Here is an 18,787-nt window from a genome sequence, read left to right on the forward strand (position 1 = left end):
AGAGGGAGAGAGAGAGAGAGAGAGAGAGACACAGAGAGACACAGAGAGAGGGAGGGCAGAGGGAGAAGTAATAAACGAGGGGGAGGCGTGAGATGGAGGTAAATAAGGTGAGGAGGAGCAGAGAGAGAGAGAGAGAGAGAGAGAGAGAGAGAGAGAGAGGTGGGTGGTAACCGGGAAAGCATATGTGTCATCATCATTCGAGTTTTGCATTGGCTATTCGAAAATAGCAGATAAACCAAGCTCAGAGCATGTCACCTTGTGCCACTCTGCGAGCTGGTACATCTGCTATTTTTGAAAAAAGGTGCGAGAACTACCGATTTTGGGCGGGGAACCCCTTTTGGTGTTAGCATTATGTTATGCTTTAGCTATTTTTGAAAAATCGAAGAACGACTGAGCTTTTTCAGAAAACTGTCAGGATGTAGAAGACATTTTTAGAATCTGATCTCAGGTCAAAATGGGCCAATGGGATAATGGCGCCGCCGGGCATGCGGTGCAAGTGTCACACACACATTGGCTGGGGAGTAGTTTAGCCGGGTGCATGTTCACAAACCAACCCCTTCAGAACACAAAGTGTATAGTGCTAAGTCCTTCTCAAGGCAGACTTCATTCTCCCACCCCAACCACCCCAACCACAGTTCAGAACGCACCCCTGTGAGGGTATAGCAGCACATAATGGCCTACTAGCTACTTTACTTTCTCCCCTATTTTTCTGTTTTTTTTCTTTTTCTTGAATCAATCTCTTACCCTTTCAAGGCCACTCTCTCTCCTAGGGACCGAGCTGTCTACAAGTAGGACTGTGTGTGTGTGTGTGTGTGTGTGTGTGTGTGTGTGTGTGTGTGTGTGTGTGTGTGTGTGTGTGTGCGTGTGTGTGTGTGTGTGTGTGTGTGTGTGTGTGTGTGTTGTGCGCGTGTGTGTGTCTGTGTGTGTGTGTGTGTGTGTGTGTGTGTGTGTGTGTGTGTGTCTGTGTGTGTGTGTGTGTGTGTGTGTGTGTGTGTGTGTGTGTGTGTGTGTGTGTGTGTGTGTGTGTGTGCGTGTGTGTGTGTCTATGTGTGTGTGTGTGTGTGTGTGTGTGTGTGTAGTGTGTGTGTGTGTGTGTGTGTGTGTGTGTGTGTGTGTGTGTGTGTGTTGTGTGCGCGTTGTCTGTGTGTGTGTGTGTGTGTGTGTGTGTGTGTGTGTGTGTGTGTGTGTCTGTGTGTGTGTGTGTGTGTGTGTGTGTGTGTGTGTGTGTGTGTGTGTGTTGTGTGTGTGTGTGTGTGCGTGCGAGCTTGTGTGTGTGCGTGCTTTCTCCTCTTTTGGCTGTCACCCAGGCTAATCTCGCAAAAACTATCTTTTTTGTGTATATGTTTTCACATTTTGTGAATTCATAATCGCACCATATTTTGGCACGCATGGCCAGCAGTTCCCAACCTTTTCTGGATCAGGGCCCCACTTGTAAATCTCAAAAGCATACGCGGCCAAAAAGCATACGCGGCCCACCCATCTGGCCTAAAATGAGGCCATCCGTGCTCTAGAAAACGCCAAATGTTCCAATCGGGATCACGGATAATCAGAAAAGACCTCCGGACATCAGCGTTTTGTCAAACCATGGAGAGCTCCGTAGATTTAGAGTTATTCAGCTTTTTAGTCAGCCTGTATTAGTCAGCCTGTATACAAGAAGTGAACGGCACTGCGCATGCACAAAACCGGTCTAGGATCGCTGAAGAAGGAAAGGCCAAGCAAAAAAAAAAGAAAAGAAAACAGCGATCCCGTTTGATATCAATAATAAAGCTTATATGACGGAACGTTCTGCCAGGAGCAGTTTTTGTTTTAAGTTCTTAAAATCAGTGTCACAATGACACTTTTTCCCCCCAATCTTCTATATATTTTTTTCAATTATCTGGGGGCCCCGGACCACTGGTTTGGAATGTCTGTGGCAACGTGCGGATGAGGCGGCGCGCGGAGCAGAGCGCCAGGTGTGAGGGGCACGGCGCTGATAAAGAAGCGGAGGCCCGCTATCAGGACATTGAGCCCCTGATAAAGGACGACATTCGCCATCGCCGCCTCCGTGATTTATAGCCCCAGGAAACAGCTGGTCCATTCCCTTTAAAGAGAAGAAAATGAAATAAATAAATACAACAAGGCCCCGGGGCGACATGCAGCCTAGTCGCAACACGTGGACGCGAGGGACGGACAGGTGAGGAGAAATGAGCGGAGAGGAATAACGGCGTCTCTTTTGGACGGAGCATTAAACAGGTTAATAACGTGGAAGGTTCCGCAGGCTGGCCTCGCCTGTCCCTCAATTAGAGCTGAATCAGCTGCCGTTATTTGCCTGCCGCTAATTGAATGTGATAGCAGGGCCGGCCGCATGTCGTGCTAGCGCCATCCTCCAGGTGTATGTAATTTGCCGTCGGAGAGAGAGAGAGAGAGAGGCGCACTATAGCGCCTGGCCTCCTCTCGAGGGGGGGGTGGGTCGGTGTTTTGCTGGCTCAGTCACTTGTAGCCCCCCCCCACCACCATCACATGAGCTGAGTTTGTATCCGAGAGCTGGTCTTCCTCCTGTGAGGGTTGCAGCAGCAGCCGGCAGGCTACTCGGGGAAAACAGGCCTTCAAAAACACCAGGCGTCTCCTCGTTGTACGCCGTCCAAGTGAACGATAGCGCTAATGAGGAGAGCGTATATGAAGCTTCCTAGGCCTGCTGGCTCGGTCTCGACACTTCCTGTGTGTGTGTGTGTGTGTGTGTGTGTGTGTGTGTGTGTGTGTGTGTGTGTGTGTGTGTGTCTGTGGTAGAAGTTCAGTTTCTTCAGCAAAATACCAATACGATGCTAATGCCAATACAATGCTCCTCCATTACAAAGTGCTGTATCATGACCTTTACTTTTAAGTATAGGGATGTCCCGATCACGTCTTTTTGCTCCCGATCCGATTCCAATCATTTGATTTTGAGTATCTGCCGATACCTATTTCCCCCGATCCGATATATATATTTTATAAAACACTTAAGTTATGCCATATGATCGACAATAGTACAATATCCAAACTCACACACAATATCCAGGCTAATATCATGATATGGATATAAAGTACCACAGTCTAAGTCCAAATGTCATTCTGACCCCTCCACGAAAAGGCCTCGTTGTCCTGAACCCTTATCTATCATTTATACATTATGGATCAATAGTGTGGACTGTTTTTCGTCTGTGGCATTCAATTATTGATACTAGAGATGTCCAAATCCCGTTTTCTTTGCTCCTGATCATGTGATCAGGACAACCCTACTCTTATGGTAATGCAGTATTTGTAAAGGTTTTACGGTTATTCACTTTTACTTGAAAAATCAAGTAAAGGTGTTAGCGTTAGTATTAGCAGCAAAATGTACACTTTCAACCTGGTGTCCCTGATTTGGACATGCCATGTCTAAAGTACTAGAGTAAATGTACCACTAAGCTAAACTTTGAAAGGTACCTATAGATGTCAGCCTGGAACAGACCAACAGAACTGGACTGTATACTGTGAAGGTATCTCACCGCATGGTCCTTTGTGCTGGATGTGGATGGAGATCTGCAGGGCGCAGCCCATGGACCTCATCTCACAGGGGCTCCTGTAGCTGTGGCCGTTGCTGCCGCACACCGGGTCGGGCGTCTGCGGGCACGCCTCGGGACACTCGCACACCGGCTCGTCGTTCTTCACCACGCACACCGCGCCGTGCTCGCACGCCACGTCCACGCACGGGCTGGGCACGTGAAGATCTGGATGGACCCAAACCACCCCGGGGAGAGAGAGAGAGAGATAGAGAGAGAGAGAGAGAGAGCACAGTTAATAACATAGATGGTGTTAACAGGGTGGATGGGTGCTGGCTCTCAATGTGGGGTCTGGGGTATAAATGGACCCTTTTGGAGGTCTGCTACTCGGAGAGACAGTGTTCATTTAACTCTCAGATTTTACAGTCTAGACCAGGGGTAGGCAACCTTGGCACAAAGGAGGGTGATCACTGGTACACTGGCATTAAAAAAAACAATTGCTGGTAAATAAACAATTAAAAAAATGTAGTCAAATAAATGAATTCACTCATATTTGTATGTAAATTACATCATTCTACATTCATTAAAACTCTGAACTCTGACTGGGGAGGGAGATCATTATAACAATGTGAAAGAATATTTAAAAAAGGTTAAAGGTTATATTCGTACTAGTAGACAATCAAAACATGTTGGAATTGTGGTGTGGTGTTAAATTAAAGTGACACAATGACTATCTAGAAACTAAAAACATGGCACTTTGTTTCTATAAGGTTGCAGACCCCTGGTCTAGACCAGTGGGGTTTCAACCCTTTCCATATCAGGGTCCATTATTTATCCGGCATTATTTATTGCCGCTGGCTTCCGTTGAAAATGTATCTTTGTGTCTGCCCGCGTGAACGCAGCATCTGTTACAGACCTGTAAGGGTCCATTTTGGACCCCAAACCTGACGTTGAGAACCAGTGGGGTAGAGAGAGAGAGAGAGAGAGAGACAGAGAGAGAGAGAGAGAGAGAGAGAGAGAGAGAGAGAGAGAGAGAGAGGAACAGGAGGTTCAGGGAGCTAGGAAAGGGACTAAGGGAGGGACAGGGAGTACAAGTCAAAGCGTACAGGCGGTTATAGTTACAGTAAAATCTGGGTGTGTTCATTTAACCCTGGAAGTGTTCACATTTTCACACTTTGAGAGTTAAAAAGGGGGTGTAAGGAATATACATCAAATAAATGTTAAATAGCTACATATTCCACTATCATTGCTGTAGAGCGTCAGGTCTGGATACCAATTGTATCCAATCAGGAGAGAGAACATTAGAAGTGGAAGTGGAAGACTCTAAGCAGTGGTTCTCAAAGTGTGGCCCAGCGACCCTCGGGGCTCTTGAGGGGGGTTGCAAATGATGCCCCACAGGTGTGTAACTCTGACAGTGTAAAATGTAACCAAATGGACTCGAAAGTTAATGTGGTTACATTTGTACACTCACAGAGCTATGGGGAAAAGCTTGAGAACCACCACTCTTTAGCAATGATAGTGGTTTAACTTTTTAACAAAAACTTAAATATATCGCTTACTCCACCTGTGACTTATTGCCCCAGATTTGACTGTGTGTAGGGTTTGTGTTAGACAGGGAGGGGTGTAGGAAGGAAAAGTGGAAAAGCAGTTTTTGGTTTAGACTAGTCATTGGTTAGACCAGTCATTAGTCCTACAACTACAACCTTATCTTAAACCCTCACCCTAAACCTAACCTCCCACGGGGAAGCACACCTAAACCTAACCTTAACCCATGTCTAACCAATGACTAGTCTAAACTAAGTATGCACCCCATACAGTCCTTTTTTTTAAAAACGCTTTGGCTTCCTATTTCCTGTCCTTCGTATATGTAATTTCCTGTGATTTGTACCGGTTCCCAATGCAACCCAGACTCTTTGAAAAGAGTCCAGGCGAATGCCGGCGAACGGCAGAGTTTAGGAACAATGGCGTGTTTTCGTCGTGGACGGATTAATTGGCGTTCCCACATGCATACCCCCCCTTCAAAGACGGACAGTGAGTGAGCGGAGCCCCTCTCTAGCCCCTCTCTAGCTTGAGCCTAAACCCCCGTCGAACAAGACAGGGGAAGACAGAAGGAGAGCGAGGGAGAGATGGGAGTCGGGGGGGAACGCTAAGAGAGATGAGACACAGAGCGAGCGGGAGTAAGAAAGAAATGAATAAAATAAAGTAGACGCGATGAATAAAAAAAAAAGGGCTCTCCGTGCTAAATAATTCACAGAAAGCCAACGCTTCCTGGCTGAGGTAGATATGAAACATGAGCACCAGGGACAGATGTCTATACCTCATGCATCGTTTATCGTTCGTCATGCGACGGTGTCGCGCGGCGAAGACAGCCCCGCTCTACAAGCTTGTAGATCGGCTGTCTTCGACCGCGCGACGCCTGACGCACGACGAAGCAGAGACAAAGCAGACATCAGTCTCTCTTTGCCTTTCTCTTCCAACAACTGTAAATCAAAGGCTTTTTTCCCACGAGAATTGTAACGCTAGCGGTACAGGCGCTCGGGCCGGGGGACGCCTGGGGGTCAGGACGGTGGGTGGGCGGCAAGGGGTAATGAGGATTCTTTCATCACAGCAACCTCTTCCGTCTTCCACTCCCAATCCATTCTCCTCTTCCGTCTTCCACTCCCAATCCATTCTCCTCTTCCGTCTCCCACTCCCAACCCATTATCCTCTTCCGTCTCCCACTCCCAACCCATTCTCCTCTTCCGTCTCCCACTCCCAACCCATTCTCCTCTTCCGTCTCCCACTCCCAATCCATTCTCCTCTTCCGTCTCCCACTCCCAATCCATTCTCCTCTTCCGTCTCCCACTCCCAACCCATTCTCCTCTTCCGTCTCCCACTCCCAATCCATTCTCCTCTTCCGTCTCCCACTCCCAATCCATTCTTCACAGCACAAAAAGTCAGCGTGTCGACGAGAACACATTGCCACTTTTTAGTTTTGGGGTGTCACTTGGGATGTGCGAATGACAGAAACGACTGTGTGTGTGCATGCACAATTGTGTGTGTGTGCACAATTGTGTGCGCGTGCACAATTGTGTGCACGCGCCGAGGCGGCGTCTCCTCGCCGGTTGAAGTGATTTGACACACGACGCAGCACCGACCTCGTGAGGGATAGAGAGAGAGAGAGATAAGAGTTTTGGGACATGCAGATTTAATGAGGACACGGGGAGCGGTATTGTGTCCCTGTTTGATCCTCTGCTCCCGACCCGGGTAGAGGGATCTACAACAGTAGTAGTATGTAGCGTGCGTGCGTGCGTGCGTGCGTGCGTGCGTGCGTGCGTGCAGGCTGTAAGCCTTCACCCTCCCCTGACTCCTCTGGTTCAAGGCTTTTCACCAGGGTGGTTTGTCATGGAAATTATAGTCCGCTGTATCCGGCCATTACGCTGATCATTATGGGTTTAGATGCCATCGTGGCGGGGTGACTTTGTGCTCTTGGGGGTGGCTTATGAGGAGGATGTTACTCTGTGTATCGTTGCAAAGCTGGGGGGGGGGGTATGGTGTGGGGGGGGGGGGGGGGGGGGGGGTAGTAAATCTTCGACCGACAGCGAGGAGAGAGGCAATTACCTTCCTTTTATCGCTTCCATTACGGAGCAGGTGGAGGAGCAGAGGGGACGGGACGATGGGTGACGTCATCAGAGAACTGACGAAGACGGAATGTGAGAGGTGAATTCCGGCAGTGGACACGGTTGGTTTGGGCAATTGGAGAATCCTACGTCCAGGAGAGGCAGGAGGCCTTATTTATATATAATGGGGCAGTGGTTCTCAAACTGTTTCGTGTCAAAGACCGTATTTTGCCGCGGACCCCGCTCTGAAAAGGTGTTGTGCCAGAGACTCCCACGATAGAGGATTTTCAAGTTGTTTTCACAACTGTTGGCCAGGTGTTGCGAGCTTGAATATCGGCTATATAGCCAAAGTATATAGGGATAAAGTGGTTAAACTGATTTTGATGCTACATTATTAGCTTATTTTCCTGGGGACCCACTGGAACCCCCTCGAGGAGCCACCTTGAGAACCAGGGTTTAACCCATTTAGATCTGAGGACGATTCTACAAATGTCTTCTAAACCCTGACCCAGTTTTCTGAAAAACCAGTCGTTCTCAAGCAGTTTCAAGAAACCCCCAAAAATATATGTAATTGGCCGCCGACCCCCATCTGAAAATATGTTGTTCCAGGGACCTCCCCAGAAGCAAAGATTTGACTTAAAAACGTTATATTAAAAGATTTGCGCCACATTTTCACGATTTTTGAAAAATAGCAGATCTATACATGCTCGTAGCATGGCACTGAATTTCCCCTGAAAAATGCCCCTGAAGCCGCAGAGCCATGCAGTCAGCATCGCTCACTAGATGGTCATAGATTATAGCGCTTATAGCCTTCCTTTGAAGGCCCCTCAGAGCTGTTCTTAGTGCAACATGAGGGCGACGTCGGAGCCTATATCGGCCACGCTTCAGATGTTATGATGAAAGAAACACTGTGATACTGAAATACCCCACATTTGGGCATTAAATGCTGTCAAACCCTGCAGGGAAGAGTAAAGAAAATGTACCAGACAAAGAGAAAGGAGGGATCGGTTTCAAACAGTGTCCACTTCACCACTTTTCAACTTTGCAGTTTAGAAACCGTCTTCCAGTGACATCATCATTAGGCAGATTATTTTTTGAACAAGATTTTTTTACAAAAATATTTAGATTTTTTATCGTGAGAACAATGGCTTCCACTTTCGCATTGCACATTTTCAGGACTAGAAAGCCTGCAGTTTCTATTAGCTTGTATTCCCCATCGATGATGTCACTGGAAGACGGTTTCTAAACTGCCCACAGCCCTCCTATGAGACACAGACCGAGTAGAAAACAATTGCACGATTTTTTCATGATTATTAGTGAGGACCTATTATATGAAGATAGGTTGAAAAGTGGTGAAGTGGTCCTTTAAACTAGATGTAGGTGTTATTTTTGCACGACACCGCCCTATGAAGAAGTATATAATCGGATGGTAATCGTATATAATCAGTGGTTCTAAAACAACAGACAAATAATGAAAGAAAGATGGACATTTCATAAAAAGATGGACCAAGTGTCCATGGCAAGGATTAAAAACAGACAGACGGATGAAGTCAAAGGGAAATAATGACCAATGGATAAAGAGAGAAGAGATCAATCAGACGTCCTTCAGGAGGATATCGAGCTATATTTATTATTTTATCTATTGTATAAAATAATGTTTTGGCTGAGGAGGTGGAATTCGTTGCTATATTGATTGCTATGTTTCAATGCCAAGCCGTTGTTTCAGTTTCAAAGCTCTGTTTTTGCACCGCTGCCATATAAATATTGTTTCTGTTGTTGGGCAGAAAACTCGCATCTCCATATTTAAACTTTTTTTTAAATGATTTTACTACTTCAGTTTTTACATACAACAGTGGCGCACAAAAGTAACAATAGACGATCTACAAGATATTTTTGAAAGCATTTTCGAGCAAAAGTGGTCAAGTGTGTCTGTGGGTTACATCAATATTGAACCAATGAAAGGCATTAAAGCTGCTATAAGCAAATTATGTCAAAATATGAATGACCTTTTTATTTTTTAGGTATTCAGAAAGCCAGAGCCAGCAATGGGTAGAACGCTCCCACAAATAATTTAGTCTATGTGACACATCTAGGGACCGCAATCTGCATTCAAAGATGTTCCTAGAAGCTATGTCATTGGTCGAATACAACCCGGTCGCAGTGACTAACCAATCAGGAAGCAGACAGGCAAATCGACCAATGACAAAGCTTCTAGGAAAATCTTTGAATGCAGATTGCGGCCCCTAGATGTGTCACAGAGACTAAATCTTTTTTGGGAGCGTTCTACCAAGTGCTGGCTGTCTGAATACCCAAAAGATAAAAAGGTCATTCAAATTGTGACATAATATTGCTTATAGCAGCTTTAACAAGAGCTTGTGACTAATTTTGGACTTCATTACTTTCTTTTTCCTGAAAAGTAACGGTTGTGGACATACAAGGTTTTTCCGTCCGACAGTGACGGTACCGTACGTACGTTTGTGGAGCGGTGCCTAATAATAATCTGGTGCAGCCTCAAAAGCAGTTGATTCCCTGTGATCTAGCGCCAGCAGCTCACTCTTTCATTCTGTCTGGAATCTGTATAGATTGTTATTGCTACTAACACATCCTTGGTTTGGTTCTTGATTCTTCTTCTTGCTGTTATACCTGTTCATCCCAACGCGCCTCATTCTCACAGCTGCTGCTACGCTACGACACCTGGACTTGCCTCTGGGGTCGGGATCCAATAAAGGCTTATCCTTATCTTATTTTATCTTTCGTCCAATGGCTGCAAGCCTCCGTGTCCGTGTGCGTGTGCGTGTGTGTGCGTGCGTGCGTGCGTGCGTGCGTGCGTGGTGCGTGCGTGCGTGCGTGCGTGCGTGTAGGCACACCAGCCTGCGTTCTATAAGTTCAAATCATACCCTTCCTTGGCCTCAGTAAAAGTTCAGCGGGCCATTTCCCAAGGCCAGCCCCCTAAAGCACCACCGCTGCTGTGTCTGATAAGGCTTTTGTCTCCCATTGCCATTGTCTCTCGCACATTAAAAGATTAAAGCAATTCCCCCCGGAACGCTTATTCTTTCATTTTTTATCACCCCCCTCCCTCCCCTCTCTCCCCCACTACCTTGGAAGGCAACATTTCATCCCCATTTATTACAAAAAGAAACGCCCCAGTGCACTGCATGGTTCCCAACCTTTTCTAGGGCCCGCTCGAAACTCTCGGCGGCCCACCCACCCCGTCTGACCACCTCATCTGACCCACCCCGGCCCACCCCATCTGACCACCTAACAACCCATTGAAACACAATCAATGGATTGCATTCCGGCTTCGATCGGCGGGACATACACTAATAAGTTCCTACAGTATGACGATGAAGTTGTTGGTACGGTAATGTTGGTTCTGTCAGGAAGTTAAGTGTGCATTCATACATACTGCTTTGGTAACTGAGAAGGCTTGCATATTCAAAGCAGCAATCTCTCTCTCTCTCTCTCTCTCTTTCTCACACTCACTCTCTATCTCTCTCGGTCTGTCTATCTCCATCTCTGTCTATCACTGTCTTTCTCTCTATTTTAGATGAAGTCAGAGAGGCTTTGAAATGGCTGGCTGTCGGCCCTCAGGCGTATGCATTCAGTTAATATGCCTCTCTCTCTCTCTCTCTCATACACATGCAAATGATATTCCCACACAGACACCACACATACGGTACCTGCAAAAAAACCTGCGGCACGCACGCACGCGCGCACGCACGCACACGCACACGCACACGCACACACAGTACTACAATGAGGATGTGGAGGAGAGGTCTTTGGATATTCTGGGTGTCACCTCGCTCCGTCTCATCTCCTAGCTGGCGAGGTGGAACTGTGCCGTTTTAATTAGTGTGGTATTTGGGTGGCGTGGCCCCGCTCTGGGCCCCCAGACAGGATTTAAGGAGCCGCGCCTTCCAGTTCACACCGACAAGACCCCGGCGAGTACCCAGAGTAGTCTAAACTCTGAGAGGGTACAAATTTAAATTAAATTAAATTCAAAATTGTGTTCCATTCATACCGTCTCAGGGTGAAATTAAATCAGTACTGTAGGTGAGCAGCTCGCACCTTGTCCCTTATTTCCTTGAGTCAGTCATCTTATAAGTCGCTAAGTAACTCTGAGTGTACAAACGGAACCAAATGGACCTTTACGGAATCAGTACAGAGAGTAGCCGTATATAACTCTGAGAGGGTGCAAAATATTTTGACTAGGGAACCAGGCTGGGGGCCGAGTCCGCACGCGCGCAAAATTGGGTTTTTTATTTGTTCATTAATTCATTAAAAATTGTTCTCAACCAGTGGTCCGGGGACCACCAGTGGTCCTTGAGGGGGTGCCCAGTTTGACATGCATAGGCTACTGACCCCCATTTAATGCCATTTATATCTGGGACACCCCCACGAAAACAAAACAAAAAACGTTTTTTTCTTTTTGGAAATTCTTCCAGGGGCCACAAGGGGGCGCTCCGCGGGCCGCAAATGGCCGCTCTTGATCGGCATTTCCCTGAGTCACGTCTAAAGGCCATATTCATGCTTTGGGTGACAAGCAGTGTTGTTCAAGTTAAAAAAAGTAAAGAGTTATAGTTATAGTTACTTATCTAAAAAAGTAACTAATTACTTTACTAGTTATTAAATTATGAAAGTAACTAGTTACTAGTTACTTTACTTTAAAAACATTTTTTTTTAAGGTTTTTTATTCTGTCACACAGACAACTCCCTCTTATGAAATGTTGTGGAACAATAAAACATGTTCAGAAATGTTGACAGGCATCTTTATTGCCTTCAAAACAAATGGTGCAATATGAATATATGAATAATAATAATCAAATAAAAAATGAGTAGGGCCTACACTCTTCTTACACCGTAAAGTTAACAATACTATTTTGGCAGTATTCAACTAAATCAACTACACTCCTTTGGCAGACTGACATTACAGAAAAATAAGTTCAATCAACTGAAGACATCTTCAACCTTGGCAAGCAAACAAACCTCAGCCTCACAAAGAGAAACTATCAGTAAAACTATTATTATATTTTGAACAAAACAAGGATGGATAAACTTAAGAAAGTGCTTTAATTTATCAAATGTATTTTTGAGCTCATCTTCCATTTTAGAATATTCACTGTTCAGGTATTTGGGAGATGTATTTCTGCACATTGGCCCTGCTTTCACTGGTATTTTGCTGACCAGTGCTCTGAAAGGAACAAACTCCACCGTTGAGAGGGGAAGCATTTCCTCAACAACATACCTGACATTTTCCTTTTCAACAACATACCTGGCAATCATTTTGTCAAGTTGACTTTTGGTGACATGCTGCGGGTAAAGGACGACAAAAACATTGAGGTGAAATGCAAATGATGTGGCGGACAGAAAGCATTGTCCAGTGCGGGCAGTGCCTCACAGTCAGATGGACCAACACCACTAAAACAGACAAAGATTTTAAATCGCCACAGCAGCATGTCACCAAGAGTCAACTTGACAAAATGATTGCCAGAATAATGCTTGTATTTCCAACCCGCAAAGCATCCGATCGCTGTCATCCGCATTTGCCATTGCATTGCCGTTGTAAGGTTGTTGTAATAATGTTCGCTAAACCGGCGTTTTCTGTGTATGCGTTATATGGGTTTGTGTGTCTGTGCAGGGTTTACCACAGCCATAACAGTAAGACCCACCCTACTCGGTCAGACTGTCTCTGATTGGCTTACCCTGAAATCTTGCCCTATGTTAGCCAATCAATGACCTCTTCTGCGACGTGCTTTGTTCATGTTAGAGTGGTCTCAGAGGCTAGTATGAGAGCACAAACTGTCAACAGAGTACAACACAGAGAGCGCTCTATGACAGATAGACTCACGGCGCTGCATGGGGAGACTTTTCACTCAGATCACATAAGTTGACATAACATAACGCCATAACGCGGGTAACGCACGGACAATAACTATAAGGCCGTTATGGAATGGGGAAATGTAAAGCGTTAGGTTACAAGTTACTGCAAAAAAGTAGTTTTGTTAGGTAATGTAACGTGATGTAAGGGCGTTAGTTACAACACTGGTGACCGACGTGGTGTCACATGGAAAAAGTGACATCAAAACGATGTTTGCGGCGAACCTCCGCCGATGGTGTCGTCCTACCCCTGGGAAAAAAATCGCAAACGCCTTCATGAAATGTCGCGTACTCTGATTGGTTGGGAAGATGCACACGACTACATCCATTTCCTTGTTTACGCGTTGTGACAACGCTGTGGCGCAGAATGTGATGCTCAAAACTCAGACCGTTGCGAGACATGCAGTGCGAGTTATATGAATCACCCTCTATGTACTGCAGGCCAGCCGACATTGAGTACAGTATGCAGCCGATCCTGAGCAGCCTGCTGTGTCTGTGTACAGCTGCTGTAAGTGCCATTAAGTTAGCAACGTGCAGGGAAATGTCCACCGATCATTTGGGAGACGGCTCCTTGCCTCTCTCTCTTGGCGAGCTCATATAAATGCAAATTAGAATGTCTCCCCTCAGGTCTCCTGACCAATTCCAAATGACTCCCCTGGCTGTCTGAGCTCAGGTGATGCTTGTGCTGTCTGAGCCAGGTGATGCTTGTGCTGTCTGAGCCAGGTGATGCTTGTGCCGGAGCCAATTGGCAACCAGGGGCTTTCTCCATAACCTGTTATGGTGGAATAACCTCCTGCGACATGACCCCCTCTCTCTGCCTAGGTGGGAGACATGACCCTCTCTCTCTGCCTAGGTGGGAGACATGACCCTCTCTCTCTGCCTAGGTGGGAGACATGACCCTCTCTCTCTGCCTAGGTGGGAGACATGACCCTCTCTCTCTGCCTAGGTGGGAGACATGACCCTCTCTCTCTGCCTAGGTGGGAGACATGACCCCCTCTCTCTGCCTAGGTGGGAGACATGACCCCCTCTCTCTGCCTAGGTGGGAGACATGACCCCCTCTCTCTGCCTAGGTGGGAGAAGACATGACCCCCTCTCTCTGCCTAGGTGGGAGACATGACCCCCTCTCTCTGCCTAGGTGGGAGACATGACCCCCTCTCTCTGCCTAGGTGGGAGACATGACCCCCTCTCTCTGCCTAGGTGGGAGACATGACCCCCTCTCTCTGCCTAGGTGGGAGACATGACCCCCTCTCTCTGCCTAGGTGACATGACCCCCTCTCTCTGCCTAGGTGGGAGACATGACCCCCTCTCTCTGAGACATGACCCCCTCTCTCTGCCTAGGTGGGAGACATGACCCCCTCTCTCTGCACCATGACCCCCTCTCTCTGCCTAGGTGGGAGACATGACCCCCTCTCTCTGCCTAGGTGGGAGACATGACCCCCTCTCTCTGCCTAGGTGACATGACCCCCTCTCTCTGCCTAGGTGGGAGACATGACCCCCTCTCTCTGAGACATGACCCCCTCTCTCTGCCTAGGTGGGAGACATGACCCCCTCTCTCTGCACCATGACCCCCTCTCTCTGCCTAGGTGGGAGACATGACCCCCTCTCTCTGCCTAGGTGGGAGACATGACCCCCTCTCTCTGCCTAGGTGGGAGACATGACCCCCTCTCTCTGCGACATGACCCCCTCTCTCTGCCTAGGTGGGAGACATGACCCCCTCTCTCTGAGACATGACCCCCTCTCTCTGCCTAGGTTGGAGAAGTACTTTTAACAATAGCCTACAACAAATATAAAATGCTCTGTTACCTTGTTGTATTCACAATTTTACTTGACTATGGTGTCAGAATATACATGTACAGTACGTTAATACAAGTGCACAGATCTTTTTAAGTGGTTATGGTATGTTTTGTAATAATACAAATATGCAAAGTAACTAACTAGTCGCACGCAAGCACGCACGCACGCACGCACGCACGCACGCACGCACGCGCACGCGCACACACACACGCACGCACGCACGCACACACACACACGCACGCACACACACACTCTGCCTTCCGGGTTTGAGTGCTGGATTCTGCTTCGCCTATAAGACCCCCCACTGTGTTTCCCTGACATGACAAACATTTATGTGGCGTGTTAAGAGTAGGTGAAGAAAGAAGGGCTATATTAGCATAGGGTAAAAGGCATAGCCGCAGGCCGTGTCTACATGGTGCTCAGTGCTTATCACAGGGAGGAGGAGACCTCCTCTCTGCATTCACACACTCTCTGAGCGGAGCAGCAAACCCACGTGGGGGGCTGGCTAGAGCCTCGGTCCTCGTTTCGCAGCCCCGCTGTTCTCGAGGAAAAACCCAGAATATCTGTCCTTGTAAAACCTCTGTGGTGAAAAGGTACTTTCCGAACCAACCCGAGGAAACTGATCTGCGTTCCTGTCGCCAAGAGCAAGAACTATAACAATAACTATACACGGTTTTAACCCATTTTGGGTTAAACTCTGGGGGAGCCCACAGGGTTCGAACTGGCAACCTTGCGGTTACCATCCAGCCACTCTACCCCTGAGCCAGCGCCGCTGACTGTAGGGGAGATAGTAGCTAAACCTTCGTGTCTCTTGCTTGGACACCAGTATACCACCCTGTCTGGCTTATTAGCCAGGCTAGTATTGAACACCAGTATACCACTGCGTCTGGCTTATTAGCCAGGCTAGTATTGAACACCAGTATACCACCCTGTCTGGCTTATTAGCCAGGCTAGTATTGGACACCAGTATTCCACCCTGTCTGGCTTATTAGCCAGGCTAGTATTGAACACCAGTATACCACCCTGTCTGGCTTATTAGCCAGGCTAGTATTGAACACCAGTATACCACCCTGTCTGGCTTATTAGCCAGGCTAGTATTGAACACCAGTATACCACCCTGTCTGGCTTATTAGCCAGGCTAGTATTGAACACCAGTATACCACTGCGTCTGGCTTATTAGCCAGGCTAGTATTGAACACCAGTATACCACTGCGTCTGGCTTATTAGCCAGGCTAGTATTGAACACCAGTATACCACCCTGTCTGGCTTATTAGCCAGGCTAATTAGCCAGGCTAGTATTGAACACCAGTATACCACTGCGTCTGGCTTATTAGCCAGGCTAGTATTGAACACCAGTATACCACTGCGTCTGGCTTATTAGCCAGGCTAGTATTGAACACCAGTGACTCTGAACTCTGAGTGTCTCAGCAAAACGCAGGCGTCTCATGCACACATCAATGTGATTATGATCTTAATAGATAATGATAATGACTCCATTTTGCAGCTCCCAGGAGTTCTCCAATAATCAATTGATAACGGAAAGAGGATAAATGAAATGTAAACAACATTTGAAGGTATTGTCAGTGCTTAAAGATACGTCCGCTTGTTTTTTAAATCCTGCCTGTCAGAGATTGTTTTAGAGAAGGCTTCACACCTAGCGCATAAAAAGGACACTCAACTGAGAGAGAGAGAGAGAGAGAGAGAGAGAGAGAGAGAGAGGGGATATAACTGCACCATCAACATCAATATCACAATTATTTCAAACTTTTGCCTAGATTACAATTAACGAACGATTATAAAAAATAATATATAGTGAAAATAGCAGATCTACTGTAGATGAATTATAATACAGGGATAAGTGGTTAATCAGACTACAGATTTATTCAATTATAATATATTTCTTTGTGAGGATTCGTTGATATATAAGACATTTTAAAAGAGTATCTAAAAAAATCTGGTTCTCAATTAGTCTCACCAACATGAGCTTGTTATGGCCCCTGGCCATTATTGTGATCATTATTAGTATACTTTTGGTTGATAGTTTGAGAGGTGATTATTAGTAGGATGGTTTTGTTGGGTTGTATATTTCTGTTGCTTGTTAGCCTGATTTGAGTTTTGCACTCTTGACCGCTTTTACTTATTTAATTAATTCATGTAACCTTTAACTTATTCACTTTTTTGTTAATAAATGCACAAGCTGCTGCTTCTCATTTCAATATGTTACGGGTCTTTGTCCCTATAGACACTAACGGTCGTAACAGAGCTAGGCTGTGATTGGTTCTAAATATAAATATTGATGTTGATATATTTCCAGTTAATTGCCCCGCCTTAATGTAGAGAGAGCGTATGAAAGATGGAGGGAAAAATACAGTTGAGAACATGCGCACGCCACACACACACAAACACACACACACGCACACACACACCCCAACACACATCACGACACTTCTTAATACACCCTGCTGACCCCTGCTGTCTCTGCAGCGCTTCAACATGACAGCCGGGGGTGGTCCACAGCGAGATGGAAGCAGCCTCTCCTCTCCTCTCCTCTCTGTCGCTGTCAGTCTGGCTCCCGCCGTGCTTTCTGCTAATTAACTTGATTAGGAAGCACCTCAGCGGAGGTCCGCCTCGCAGGTTCAACAGGTACTCCTGCTTACGCAACTGTTCGCAATCCTAATGATCACGGTGGCCGCCGAGCCGAGCCGGCGCCGCCATGTTCATCAACCCCACATGCAAATGATCAGAGGAGGAGGAGGAGGACTCACTGGGGAGGCTTGTCACCGCAGGTGACTGATTAGCTTTTGTATTTTTGTTTACAGCGGCAGCCCATCCACCCCCGCTCCATCCCTGCTTTCCGGAGTTCTGTGTCAATGACAATGACCAAATTATTTTTCTGCGATTCTCCCCCCCTCCCCTCCCCCGAGGACGGGGTATAGATATTCACAGGCACGCACACCTCACTAACAAGCATCCGTATAGACGGAAAGAAAAGCCAGTAAAAAAAAAACAATCTGGCCTCGCCTCCGTTCAGTTAACTGTGGAAGGAGGTGTGAGTCAGACGGAGCAGCTGTACCCGCTCATCCTGTGACAGCAGACATGTCTTCTCCTCCTCAAGGTCACAGCACTCTCTTATTTACTGCCTGCGCGTGAGAGCCAGGCTCTGCCAACAATACTGGCCATGAAAATAAGTTAGTGTGGGTCTAAAAGCCTGCATGGTGGGCAGGCCAGGAAGTCTTAAGTCACTGCTTCTCAACGTGTTGTCCGGGGTCCCCCAGGGGTCCTTGAGGGGAGTGCTTGGGGGTCCCTGCAGCAAAATGTGGAATTTTAACACTTAACTGTAAGCGACAATTAATTTAAATAAGGGTTTCGGCGCTTGGCCATGCATAAGGCCTACAAGGTTTTTGTTTCCTTTGTATGTGTATATTGATAGGTATGGTATGCTAGGTTAGGTTCTGCTATGTCTATGTTTTCTTCTTTTATCGTATCTATTTATTTTTATTTTCTTTCTCGCTATGTCATTGTTTTTGGTTGTATTTTTATGTTGTCCTAAGTGGGTTTTTTTTTTTTTTTGGTTGTATTTGTATGACCACACCGTGGTGTTCACAAAAATAAAAAATATAAAGTATTAAAAAAAACTGTAAGCGCTGTGTTATTGTTCGGCTATTCAAAAATCACAGAGCTGCAAGGTCGCAACGTGTTGCATGCTGTGAAAACAATATGTACACAAATCTCCTCTTATGGGTTTCCTAGCATAACAGCTTTTCAAATGGGCGTCCGTGGCCGAATATCATTTGGGGGTCGTTGGCATGAGAATGGTTTAGCGCCCCTGGTCTAGGTGACAGAGCGCTAGCATATCAATCACGCTGTTTACCGGGCCAGACTTGACCAGTCCAGACGGCCTCGTCGACTTTGGCTGGCACGTGTTGTCCCTTTCGGGTACAGCATGCAAGAGTGAGTGAGGAGTAGATCGTGGGTGGGGTGTCGGGGCTCGGCCCGCCTGCCCGATGGCCCTCGCGTTGG

General features: G+C 46.8%; 1 protein-coding gene across 1 annotated transcript in view; it reads right to left on the reverse strand.

Annotated features, from left to right (window-relative positions):
* agrn (agrin) overlaps window positions 1-18,787 on the reverse strand; it is a gene marked incomplete at its 3' end in the record, with an annotated part of 389,991 nt that overhangs the window by 114,085 nt on the left and 257,119 nt on the right. Inside the window, exon 6 of the mRNA XM_079493547.1 lies at window positions 3,504-3,725. Within this exon, the coding sequence (XP_079349673.1) occupies window positions 3,504-3,725 (222 nt within the window). The remainder of the gene's footprint in view (window positions 1-3,503; window positions 3,726-18,787) is intronic.

The sequence above is a fragment of the Electrona antarctica genome (assembly GCF_951216825.1).
Source record: "Electrona antarctica genome assembly, chromosome: 2".
Classification (NCBI taxonomy): domain Eukaryota; kingdom Metazoa; phylum Chordata; class Actinopteri; order Myctophiformes; family Myctophidae; genus Electrona; species Electrona antarctica.